The following is a 13,664-nucleotide window of genomic DNA, read 5'->3' as shown; positions in this document are numbered from 1 at the left end:
TATCATCTGAGAATGACTATACTTCCCTATTCCAAGTACATATGTCACCACGTACAACCCTTATCATCTGAGAGAATGACCATACTTCCCCATTCCAAGTAGATATGTCACCACGTACAACCCTTATCATCTGAGAATGACCATACTTCCCCATTCCAAGTAGATATGTCACCACGTAAAACCTTATCATCTGAGAATGACCATACTTCCCCATTCCAAGTACATATGTCAACACGTACAACCCTTATCATCTGAGAATGACCATACTTCCCCATTCCAAGTAGATATGTCACCACGTACAACCCTTATCATCTGAGAGAAAGACCATACTTCCCCATTCCAAGTAGATATGTCACCACGTACAACCCTTATCATCTGAGAGAATGACCATACTTCCCCATTCCAAGTAGATATGTCACCACGTACAACCCTTATCATCTGAGAGAATGACCATACTTTCCCATTCCAAGTAGATATGTCACCACGTACAACCCTTATTATCTGAGAATGACCATACTTCCCCATTCCAAGTAGATATGTCACCACGTACAACCCTTATTATCTGAGAATGACAATACTTCCCCATTCCAAGTAGATATGTCACCACGTACAACCCTTATCTGAGAATGACAATACTTCCCCATTCCAAGTAGATATGTCACCACGTACAACCCTTATCATCTGAGAGAATGACCATACTTCCCCATTCCAAGTAGATATGTCACCACGTACAACCCTTATCATCTGAGAATGACTATACTTCCCCATTCCAAGTACATATGTCACCACGTACAACCCTTATCATCTGAGAGAATGACCATACTTCCCCATTCCAAGTAGATATGTCACCACGTACAACCCTTATCATCTGAGAATGACCATACTTCCCCATTCCAAGTAGATATGTCACCACGTAAAACCTTATCATCTGAGAATGACCATACTTCCCCATTCCAAGTACATATGTCAACACGTACAACCCTTATCATCTGAGAGAATGACCATACTTTCCCATTCCAAGTAGATATGTCACCACGTACAACCCTTATCATCTGAGAGAATGACCATACTTTCCCATTCCAAGTAGATATGTCACCACGTACAACCCTTATTATCTGAGAATGACCATGCTTCCCCATTCCAAGTAGATATGTCACCACGTACAACCCTTATCTGAGAATGACAATACTTCCCCATTCCAAGTAGATATGTCACCACGTACAATCCTTATTATCTGAGAATGACAATACTTCCCCATTCCAAGTAGATATGTCACCATGTACAACCCTTATTATCTGAGAATGACCATACTTCCCCATTCCAAGTAGATAAGTCACCACGTACACCCTTATCATCTGAGAGAATGACCATACTTCCCCATTCCAAGTAGATATGTCACCACGTACAACCCTTATCAGAGAATGACCATACTTCCCCATTCCAAGTAGATATGTCACCACGTACAACCCTTATCATCTGAGAGAATGACCATACTTCCCCATTCCAAGTAGATATGTCACCACGGACAAACATTATCATCTGAGAGAATGACCATACTTCCCCATTCCTAGTAGATACGTCACCACCTACAACCCTTATCAGAGAATGACCATACTTCCCCATTCCAAGTAGATATGTCACCACGTACAACCCTTATCATCTGAGAGAATGACCATACTTCCCCCTTCCAAGTAGATATGTCACCACTTACAACCCTTATCATCTGAGAATGACCATACTTCCCCATTCCAAGTACATATGTCAACACGTACAACCCTTATCATCTGAGAATGACCATACTTCCCCATTCCAAGTACATATGTCACCACAGACAACCCTTATCATCTGAGAATGACCATACTTCCCCATTCCAAGTAGATATGTCACCACGTACAACCCTTATCATCTGAGATAATGACCATACTTCCCCATTCCTAGTAGATATGTCACCACGTACAACCGTTATCATCTGATATAATGACCATTCTTCCCCATTCCTAGTAGATATGTCACCACGTACAACCGTTATCATCTGAGATAATGACCATACTTCCCCATTCCAAGTAGATATGTCACCACGTACAACCCTTATCATCTGAGAGAATGACCATCCATCCCCATTCCAAGTAGATATGTCACCACGTACAACCCTTATCATCTGAGAGAATGACCATACTTCCCCATTCCTAGTAGATATGTCACCACGCAGAACTCTTATCAGAGAATGACCATACTTCCCCATGCAAATAGATATGTCACCACGTACAACCCTTATCATCTGAGGCAATGACCATACTTCCCCATTCCGAGTAGATATGTCACCACGGACAACCCTTGTGGGTACACTCAACATGGAGATCACATCTGAAGAGTACACGGCCCCTGACATTGAAATCTGAATCTAACCCCACAACAGTAAGTGAATCAATGATGCCTGCACCAACCAGTGCCAAAGACAACACAATTCCAAAAATACAGAAGTAAATAATTATAGATGAATAAGCAATAAATATCACGAACATGATTTGAAGAGCCCTTGACCCTAGGTCGTGGGGACAGGGCAAATTAAGTTACCCCATTTGGTTGAGGCTCCTGATCGATGAGGGCTGTTCATGAAGCTGATGGTGTGGGTCCTGAGGCTCCTGTCCCCTCTCCCGATGGATATGCAGCCTTCCTGCTGATTTGCTCACTGGCTCTTTCCAAACGTTGGTAGATCCCGTCTCCGAGAACTTCCCGCAATAACTTCGCCATGACCAATCGGGCCTTCAGTTCCCGGATTTAGGGACACAGAGTGGAACTGGTCTTTACGGCCCAAAGGGCCGAACACCCACCCAACCTACTTCACCCTCGTCTAATCACAGGACAATTCACAATGACCAATTAACCAGCACATCGATGGAACCCGCACAGTCACAGGGAAAACAATGACATCGTGCAAGATGTCAGGGTCTGCAACACGCTAACCCTTCGGAAAGGTTCCCGATGAGCCTGCTCAACCTCTAATTCCGGCGGTTCTAGACTATCACGGAATACTTCTTTTCACCCCACTGAGCACATCTACACAAAGCGCTGCCGGTCCATCATCAGGAACCCCCACCACCCAGGCTCTCTTCTCACTGACATCAGGAAGGCGGTACAGGACTCGCACCACCAGGCTCCTGAACCAGTGGGGATAACTTCCCTCACCCTATCACTGAACTGCTCCCACGAGCTACTGTGGGAAACCGGTTTTTAAACAAACTCACGTATTTTTCACACTCACTGGCAGAAAGTGGTACAGCAGCTAAACTAACGGTTTATCACCGTCCTCATTTTTCATTGGCTAAACACCCACGTGATGTCACTGTTTTAATTCCGTAGCCTATTAACTAGTTTATTCCTATTGAAGGAATTTTCCTCAGTCTATTATAAAAGTGATGGATTTTTCAGAGCTGCCATCTTGGCTTCTTTATTGTTTTTGTATTCACACCCGTTCCATCGTTTCTCAGCTCTTTATTTAGTTTGCTGAGTATTTGTGTACTCTTAAAATAAGCTGAAATCTTGGAATTAAAACTGCTCATCACCCCCGACTCCTGAAAGAAAGCTAAGGATCAGAAAATAAACAGAGGTCAAACATGGTGGACTCACTTCCATCTCACGTTCTTGATTTTTAAAATTCATTGCTATTATTTATTTCTGTATTTGCACGACTGGCTGGTTTTTGCACTCTGGGTGTCTGTCCTGTTGGTTGCAATCGTTGAGCTTCTTGGTTTTACTGTGAATGCCCACAAGAAAACTAATTTCACGTTTGTATTTGGTGACACATGTACTTTCAGCTTTTCTCCAAGGCACCATCCCTTCTCCATGCCTACATGGTTGATCTGCAAGAATATCCACCTGTTCACACTCTGGCAAGGAATATTTCTGGGTTCTCCCTAACTGCTTCTGCCCATCTACTTTCTTTCCCGACATCAGCCAGTTGCTGCCACCAACAAGTCCGGAAGTCGCCTACTTCGAGGAACCCGATCTCAAACCTTGGGCCGGGTATGGGGCAACCGACCCCATCCCACTGCAGAAGCTCCAGGTCCGGGGTTCGCTGTGGCCACGGGAATCACCTGTCTGTCGGCTGAGTACAGAGGCCTGTGACCCAGTGAGCGAGATGGGCTTGGACAGGAATGTGGGCGGGTGACAGGTGTAGGCTGGAGAGACAGAGATGCAATCACCGAACCCAAGGTGAATCCCCCTCGCACCTTTCGAACAGCAAAGGTGCTGCCTGCATTGGAGGAGAGGCTGCGGAGACTTGCAAGGATTTAAATACCAGAGGGCATGCATTTCCGATCCAAAGGAGAGGGATGTGAGGCCCAAGCGGCGTTTTACACACGGAGAGTGGCGGATGCGCTGCGGGGAGGCTTCTAAGACATGTTTTGATGGCCACATGAACGGGGAGGGGGGTGAATGGACGAAGGGCTGGGCTATTCCAGATGCGACCTCGCACCGTTCGCCGCAACGCTCCGCCAGCACACAACGAGCAATTCAGACAACTGCAGATGACCACAAGCGAATGTCCCCACACAAAAAAAACGTCAGGCATCCTGACACAAATTCCACCCCCTCCCCTCCTCCCCAAACACTCGCAGGAATTACAGATGCAGGTCACCAAAAAGAAAAGCATCAATAAAATCCTGGCACAAGACCTGACGGTCGCCAGCTTGCCAGCAATGCGCAGTCAACCTCCGGAGTCAGGTGTGCATCGCAACTTGCGCGGGCTTGGAGATGACTTCGACACCAAGTGAACCAGATTTAGAAAATGTCACCCTCCTAGCGACAGGGCAGGAAAAAACGCCAAACCCTCTCTTGCAGCAAAACATACAAATAACGAACGCAATGCCCCCCCCCCCCCCACGCCACACATCCGAGCAGTGGGCAATCTCGCGTACACATTCTTCCCTGCAGGAACCCGGTGCAGTTAAGGAGGTAGAAACTGCGGGAAATGCCCCCCTAACCCCACTGCATTCAATACCTTGCAGGTGAATGGCATTTAAAAAGTAAAACCTCCCGTGCAGGAAGAGCAGATGCAGATGATGGCAACCGCTGCATGTAGTGCAGAGGGGACGGAGGGGCTCCGGTGCTCACCTGCCGGCCGAGGGGCTCCGGCTCCGGTCCCGGTCGCAGTGCGCTGGGCTCGGCCGAGGGGACGGAGGGGCTCCGGTCCCGGTCGCAGTGCGCTGGGCTCGGCCGAGGGACGGAGGGGCTCCGGTGCTCACCTGCCCGGTCCCGGTCGCAGTGCGCTGGGCTCGGCCAAGGGGACGGAGGGGCTCCGGTGCTCACCTGCCGGCCGAGGGGCTCCGGCTCCGGTCCCGGTCCCGGTCGCAGTGCGCTGGGCTCGGCCGAGGGGACGGAGGGGCTCCGGTGCTCACCTGCCGGCCGAGGGGTCCCGGTCCCGGTCGCAGTGCGCTGGGCTCGGCCGAGGGGACGGAGGGGCTCCGGTGCTCACCTGCCGGCCGAGGGGCTCCGGCTCCGGTCCCGGTCCCGGTCGCAGTGCGCTGGGCTCGGCCGAGGGGACGGAGGGGCTCTGGTGCTCACCTGCCGGCCGAGGGGCTCCGGCTCCGGTCCCGGTCCCGGTCGCAGTGCGCTGGGCTCAGCCGAGGGGACGGAGGGGCTCCGGTGCTCACCTGCCGGCCGAGGGGCTCCGGCTCCGGTCCCGGTCGCAGTGCGCTGGGCTCGGCCGAGGGGACGGAGGGGCTCCGGTGCTCACCTGCCGGCCGAGGGGCTCCGGTCCCGGTCCCGGTCGCAGTGCGCTGGGCTCGGCCGAGGGGACGGAGGGGCTCCGGTGCTCACCTGCCGGCCGAGGGGCTCCGGCTCCGGTCCCGGTCGCAGTGCGCTGGGCTCGGCCAAGGGGACGGAGGGGCTCCGGTGCTCACCTGCCGGCCGAGGGGCTCCGGCTCCGGTCCCGGTCGCAGTGCGCTGGGCTCGGCCAAGGGGACGGAGGGGCTCCGGTGCTCACCTGCCGGCCGAGGGGCTCCGGTCCCGGTCGCAGTGCGCTGGGCTCGGCCGAGGGGACGGAGGGGCTCCGGTGCTCACCTGCCGGCCGTGGGGCTCCGGTGCTCACCTGCCGGCCGTGGGGCTCCGGTCCCGGTCCCGGTCGCAGTGCGCTGGGCTCGGCCAAGGGGACGGAGGGGTTCCGATGCTCACCTGCCGGCCGAGGGGCTCCGGTCCCGGTCCCGGTCGCAGTGCGCTGGGCTCGGCCGAGGGGACGGAGGGGCTCCGGTGCTCACCTGCCGGCCGAGGGGCTCCGGTCCCGGTCCCGGTCGCAGTGCGCTGGGCTCGGCCGAGGGGACGGAGGGGCTCCGGTGCTCACCTGCCGGCCGAGGGGCTCCGGTCCCGGTCCCGGTCCCGGTCGCAGTGCGCTGGGCTCGGCCGAGGGGACGGAGGGGCTCCGGTGCTCACCTGCCGGCCGAGGGGCTCCGGTCCCGGTCCCGGTCCCGGTCGCAGTGCGCTGGGCTCGGCCGAGGGGACGGAGGGGCTCCGGTGCTCACCTGCCGGCCGAGGGGCTCCGGTCCCGGTCCCGGTCGCAGTGCGCTGGGCTCGGCCGAGGGGACGGAGGGGCTCCGGTGCTCACCTGCCGGCCGAGGGGCTCCGGTCCCGGTCCCGGTCGCAATGCGCTGGGCTCGGCCGAGGGGACGGAGGGGCTCCGGTCCCGGTCCCGGTCGCAGTGCGCTGGGCTCGGCCGAGGGGACGGAGGGGCTCCGGTGCTCACCTGCCGGCCGAGGGGCTCCGGTCCCGGTCCCGGTCCCGGTCGCAGTGCGCTGGGCTCGGCCGAGGGGCGGAGGCCCGGCTTGCGGTCCCGCCTCGCAAACAAGCCCCGCTCCGCCCTCCTGCGCCTGCGCCGCCGGATGGGCGGGGCGTTCTGCACCTCCCAACCAATGGTCCATCGATGACGGATGCGGGTTGGTCCAATGGAAGGGCAAACCGTCCAGTGACTCATCTATTGGCGCGAGTGGGGAGGCTGCAGCCAATCGGGGTCAGCACGTGGGCCGTTTGATTGATGGACTTGTTGACCACTGCCTGCTCGGAAGCTGTGATTGATTGGAGAGATTTGCCAATAGGATGCGAGGCCGGGGTGATTGGCAGGAGGGAAGCGCAATGAGGAGGCTGGAGAAGAGTGAGTGAGGATGAGGATGAGGATGAGGACTGCGGTCAACCCGCGATGCAGGAGGCTCACCATCTCTGGGCCTCCACCTACGCTCCTCTCCCGCTCCGAGCTTCCCCTCTCCCTCTCACTGACCATCCCTGGCCCCCTTCCCCTCCAGTGCGGACACACATCTCATTCGGAGTCTGAGGAAATGCTAGCCCCTCATTGCCCGCCACAGCCTGTGGGGAAGATGGGGCAGCGACCTGCCATTCACACTGGGATTTTTCATTCACTTCATCAGCAACCCGTGGCCACAGGAAGCTGCAGAGAGTTGTGACCTAAGGAAGAAAAGCAAAGAGTTCCTGAAAAGAGAATTTGGAGAGCTGAGACCCCTGGGTGGTAATTTCTGGATTGCTGCCTGTGCCACACTGAGAGTAGAAATTGGATGATTTGGGAGATAAACGTTAGGCTGAGAAGCTGGTGCAGGGGCAGGGCTTCAGGTTCTTGGGCAATTGGGATCTCTTCTGGGGGAGGTATGACGTGTTCAAAAGGGACGGGGTTGCACCTGAACCCGAGGGGAACGATACTCCTGTGGGCAGTTTCTTAGAGCAGTCAGGGAGAGTTTAAACTAATTTGGTGGGAGTGTGAACCAGAGTAAAGGGATTCAGGATGATAGGACAGATGATAAAAAAGCAAAGATAGTGTGTGTCAGACACGAAGGACAGTCAGGAGATGGGATATAATTGCAGCCAGCAAGGTGCGTTAGGGATTCAGAATGAAAAAGGGCAGCAAATACAGAACTCAACGTGTATTATCTCAATGCACGGAGTGTAAGGAATAAGGTGGATGATCTTCTTGTGCTATTACAGATTGTCAGGTCTGATGTTGTGGCTGTCACTGAATTGAGGCTGAAGGATTTTCGTAGTTGGGAGCTGAATGTCCAAGGCTACACGTTGTATCAGAGGGATAGGAAGGTAGGCAGAGGGCGTGGTGTGGCATCAAATCAGTCGAAGGATGTGACATAGGATTGGATAATGTTGAATCCTTGGGGGTTGAGTTAAGAAACTGCAAGGGTAAACGGACCCTGATGGCAGTTATACACAGGCCTCCCAACAGTAACTGAGATGTGGTTCACAGATTACAACAGGAAATAGAAAAGGCGAGTCAAAAGGGCAATGTTATGATAGTCATGAAAGATTTCAACATGCAGGTTGTTTGGGAAAATCAGGCTGGTAACACACCTCAAGAGAGTGAGTTTGTTGAAAGCCAATGAGATAGCTGACATTCACATCTGGGTTGAACTCCATCTTACACCTCTCAGCCCAGTTCTGCATCCTATAGCTGTCCCACTGTAACTTCTGATAACCCTCGAGACTATCCACAACATCCCCAACTTTTGTGTCATCAGCAACTTACTAATCCACTCTTCTACTTCTACATCCAGGTCATTTATAAAAATCAAAGAGGAGGGGTCCCAGAACAGATTCCTGCAGAACGCCACTGGTCACCGTCCTCCAAGTGGAATACAATCCATCTACAACCACCCTTTGCCTTCTGTGGACAAGCCAATTCTGGATCTACAAAGCAAGGTCTCCTTGGACCCCATGCCTCCTTACTTTCTGACTGAGCCTTGCATGGGGAACCTTATTAAATACCTTACTGAAATCCATATATACTACATCTACTGCTCTACCTTAATGTTACATCCTCAAATAATTCAATCAGGTTCATAAGGCACGACCTGCCCTTGATAAACCGTGCTGACTGTCCCTAATCAGATTATGTCTCTCCAAATGCTCACAAATCCTGCCTCAGGATCTTCTCCAACAACTTACTGAAGTAAGTCTCACTGGTCTATAATTTCCTGGGTTATCTCTACTCACTTTCTTGAACAAGGGAACAACATTTGCAACCCTCCAATCCTCTGGTACTTCCCCCATCCTTATTGATGACGCAAGGAACATCCCCAGAGGCTCAGCAATCTCCTCCCTCACTTTCCAGAGTAGCCTGGAGTATATCTCGTCTGGTCCTGGCGACTTATCTAACTTAATACTTTCAAAAGCTCCAGCACATCCTCTTTCCTAATGTCTACATGCTCAAGCATTTCAGTCTGCTGTAAGTCGTCCCCATAATTGCCAAGGTCTTTTTCCCTGGTGAATACAAGTTAAGTATTCATTAAGTATCTCCACTACCTCCTCCGTCGCCATGCACAAGCTTCCACTATTGCACGATCGGTCCTATTCTCACTCGGCTTATCCTCTTTCTCTTCACGCAATTGGAGAATGCCTTGGGGTTTTCCTTAATCCTGCCCGCCAAGGCCTTCTCATGACCCCTTCCGGCTCTCCTAATTCCATTCTTAAGCTCCTTCCTGGCAACTCTGTAATTTTCCAGAACTCCATCAGTACCTTTGAACCTTTTGTAAGCTTTTCTTCTTAACTAGACTTTCCACTGCCTTTCTACACCATGGTTCTTTACCTACCGTCCTTCCCCTGCCTCAATGGAACATACCTATGCAGAACGGCATGCAAATGTTCCCTGAACGTTTGCCACATTTCTGATGTGCATTTCCCTGAGACCATCTGCTCCCAAGTTCCTGCCTAATAGCATCATATTTCCCTCACCCCAATTAAAGGTTTTCCCAAATTGTCGGCTCCCAACCCTCTTCAATGCCATGTAAAGGAGATAAAGTTGGGATCACTATCTCCAAAATGCTCTCGCACCAAGAGATCTGACCCCTGACCAGGTTCATTTCCCAACACCAGATCAAGTGCAGCCTGTCCTCTAGCTGGCTTATCTACATACTGTGTTAGGAAACCTTCCTGAACACACCTGACAAACCCCTCCACCCCATCTAAGCCCCTGGCTCTAAGGAGATGTCGGTCAATGTGAGGAAAGTTAAAAATTCCCATCTCAACAACCCTGTTATTGTTGCCCTGTTCCAGAATCTGCCTCCTCACCTGCTCCTCGACATCCCTGTTACTATTGGGGGTCTATAAAAACACCCAGTAGAATTATTGCCCCTTTCCTGTTTCTGACTTCCACCCACACTGACTCAGTAGATAATTCCTCCATGGTCGTGGCAGAGATTGTGGAGGCATTAGTAATGATCTTTCAAAAGTGGTGCCAAAAGACTGGAAAATTGCAAATATCACTTAAGAAAGGAGGAAGGCAGCAGAAAGAAAATTACAGACCAGTTAGCCTGACCTCAGTGGTTGGGAAGATATTGGAGTCAATTAGTACATAGAACATAGACCTTAATACATATAACATACATAGAAATAATAATTAGTACAGCACATTACAGGCCCTTCGGCCCACAATGTTGTGCCTACCCTCAAACCCTGACCCCCATATAACCCCCCACCTTAAATTCCTCCATATACCTGTCTAGTAGTCTCTTAAACTTCACTAGTGTATCTGCCTCCACCACTGTCTCAGGCAGTGCATTCCCCGCACCAACCACTCTCTGAGTAAAAATCCTTCCTCTAATATCCCCCTTGAACTTCCCTCCCCTTACCTTAAAGCCATGTCCTCTTGTACTGAGCAGTGGTGCCCTGGGGAAGAGGCGCTGGCTGTCCACTCTGTCTATTCCTCTTAATATCTTGTACACCTCTATCATGTCTCCTCTCATCCTCCTTCTCTCCAGAGAGTAAAGTCCTAGCTCCCTTAATCTCTGATCATAATCCATACTCTCTAAACCAGGCAGCATCCTGGTAAATCTCCTCTGTACCCTTTCCAATGCTTCCACATCCTTCCTATAGTGAGGCAGCCAGAACTGGACACAGTACTGCAACTGTGGCCTAACTAGAGTTTTATAGAGCTGCATCATTACAGCGTGTCTCTTAAACTCTATCCCTCCACTTATGAAAGCTAACACTTCATAAGCTTTCTTAACTACCCTATCTACCTGTGAGGCAACTTTCAGAGATCTGTGGACATGTACCCCCAGATCCCTCTGCTCCTCCACACTACCAAGAACCCTACCATTTACTTTGTACTCTGCCTTGGAGTTTGTCCTTCCAAAGTGTACCACCTCACACTTCTCCAGGTTGAACTCCATCTGCCACTTCTCAGCCCACTTCTGCATCCTATCAATGTCTCTCTGCAATCTTTGACAATCCTCTACACTGTCTACAACACCACCAACCGTGATTGAATGGTGGAGCAGAGTCGATGGGCCAAATGGCCTAATTCTTCTTCTGTGTCTTATGGTCTTACTGCCTTATCACGGAAACCAGCCTCCCCTCCATGAACTCTGTCTACACCTCCCAGCGCCTTAGTCAACGTAATCAAATACCCCACTTACACCGGACATTCTCTCTAACCTGCCCCCAAACCCTCCATCGGGCAGAAGATACAAAAGCCTGAAAGCATGTCCCACCAGGCTCGAGGACAGCTTCTACCCCGCTGTTATCAGACTATTGAACGGTCCCCAGTACGATAAGACAGCTTCTACCCCGCTGTTATCAGACTATTGAACGGTCCCCAGTACGATAAGACCACTTCTACCCCGCTGTTATCAGACTATTGAACGGTCCCCCAGTACGATAAGACAGCTTCTACCCCGCTGTTATCAGACTATTGAATTGTCCCCCAGTACGATAAGACAGCTTCTACCCCGCTGTTATCAGACTATTGAACGGTCCCCCAGTACGATAAGACAGCTTCTACCCCGCTGTTATCAGACTATTGAACGGTCCCCCAGTACGATAAGACAGCTTCTACCCCGCTGTTATCAGACTATTGAACGGTCCCCCAGTACGATAAGACAGCTTCTACCCCGCTGTTATCAGACTATTGAACGGTCCCCCAGTACGATAAGACAGCTTCTACCCTGCTGTTATCAGACTATTGAACGGTCCCCCAGTACGATAAGACAGCTTCTACCCCGCTGTTATCAGACTATTGAACGGTCCCCCAGTACGATAAGACAGCTTCTACCCCGCTGTTATCAGACTATTGAACGGTCCCCAGTACGATAAGACAGCTTCTACCCTGCAGTTATCAGACTATTGAACGGTCCCCCAGTACGATAAGACAGCTTCTACCCCGCTGTTATCAGACTATTGAACGGCCCCCCAGTACGATAAGACAGCTTCTACCCCGCTGTGATCAGACTATTGAACGGTCCCCCAGTACGATAAGACAGCTTCTACCCCACTGTTAGCAGACTATTGAACGGTCCCCCAGTACAGTAAGACAGCTTCTACCCCGCTGTTATCAGACTATTGAACGGCCCCCCAGTACGATAAGACAGCTTCTACCCCGCTGTTATCAGACTATTGAACGGTCCCCCAGTACGATAAGACAGCTTCTACCCCGCTGTTACCAGACTGTCGCACGGTCCCCCAGTACGATAAGACAGCTTCTACCCCGCTGTTATCAGACTATTGAACGGTCCCCCAGTACGATAAGACAGCTTCTACCCCGCTGTTATCAGACTATTGAATGGTCCCCCAGTACGATAAGACAGCTTCTACCCCGCTGTTATCAGACTATTGAACGGTCCCCCAGTACGATAAGACAGCTTCCACCCCGCTGTATCAGACTATTGAACGGACCGCAGTACGATAAGACAGCTTCTACCCCGCTGTTATCAGACTATTGAACGGTCCTCCAGTACAATAAGACAGCTTCTACCCCGCTGTTATCAGACTATTGAATGGTCCCCCAGTACGATAAGACAGCTTCTACCCCGCTGTTATCAGACTATCAAACGGTCCCCCAGTACGATAAGACAGTTTCTACCCCGCTGTTATCAGACTATTGAACGGTCCCCCAGTACGATAAGACAGCTTCTACCCCGCTGTTATCAGACTATTGAACGTTCCCCCAGTACGATAAGTCAGCTTCTACCCCGCTGTTATCAGACTATTGAACGGTCCCCCAGTACGATAAGACAGCTTCTACCCCGCTGTTATCAGACTATGGAACGGTCCCCCAGTACGATAAGACAGCTTCTACCCCGCTGTTATCAGACTATTGAATGGTCCACCAGTACGATAAGACAGCTTCTACCCGCTGTTATCAGACTATTGAACGGTCCCCCAGTACGATAAGACAGCTTCTACCCCGCTGTTATCAGACTATTGAATGGTCCACCAGTACGATAAGACAGCTTCTACCCCGCTGTTATCAGACTATTGAACGGTCCCCCAGTACGATAAGACAGCTTCTACCCCGCTGTTATCAGACTATTGAATGGTCCCCCAGTACGATAAGACAGCTTCTACCCCGCTGTTATCAGACTATTGAACGGTCCCCAGTACGATAAGACCACTTCTACCCCGCTGTTGTCAGACTATTGAACGGTCCCCCAGTACGATAAGACAGCTTCTACCCCGCTGTTAGCAGACTATTGAACGGTCCCCCAGTACGATAAGACAGCTTCTACCCCGCTGTTATCAGACTATTGAACGGTCCCCCAGTACGATAAGACCACTTCTACCCCGCTGTTATCAGACTATTGAACGGTCCCCCAGTACGATAAGACCACTTCTACCCCGCTGTTATCAGACTATTGAACGGTCCCCCAGTACGATAAGACCACTTC

At 51.5% G+C, this 13,664-nt stretch overlaps 2 protein-coding genes across 5 annotated transcripts in view; one reads left to right on the top strand and one right to left on the bottom strand.

The window, feature by feature from the left end:
• The window catches only part of LOC132385544 (myosin-10-like), a 265,092-nt gene extending 258,233 nt beyond the window's left edge, over positions 1–6,859 (bottom strand). Inside the window, exon 1 of one of the 4 annotated variants that reach the window (XM_059957694.1) lies at positions 6,737–6,859. The gene's annotated coding sequence lies outside the window, so the exon portion shown is untranslated. Of the gene's footprint in view, positions 1–5,112; positions 5,134–5,734; positions 5,806–6,337; positions 6,406–6,736 lie in introns of those variants that run through there. The other 3 variants (XM_059957696.1, XM_059957695.1, XM_059957697.1) reach the window with 3 other exon arrangements.
• On the top strand, positions 5,061–6,917 carry LOC132385545 (skin secretory protein xP2-like). Its single transcript, XM_059957698.1, has one exon. The coding sequence runs from the start codon at positions 5,061–5,063 to the stop codon at positions 6,915–6,917; it is 1,857 nt and encodes a 618-aa protein (XP_059813681.1).
• The last annotated feature ends 6,747 nt before the right edge of the window (positions 6,918–13,664 follow it).

The sequence above is a fragment of the Hypanus sabinus genome (genome assembly GCF_030144855.1).
Source record: "Hypanus sabinus isolate sHypSab1 chromosome 24 unlocalized genomic scaffold, sHypSab1.hap1 SUPER_24_unloc_9, whole genome shotgun sequence".
Classification (NCBI taxonomy): domain Eukaryota; kingdom Metazoa; phylum Chordata; class Chondrichthyes; order Myliobatiformes; family Dasyatidae; genus Hypanus; species Hypanus sabinus.
Note: the sequence above shows the minus strand (reverse complement) of the source record. Positions and strands in the feature narration are given on the sequence as shown.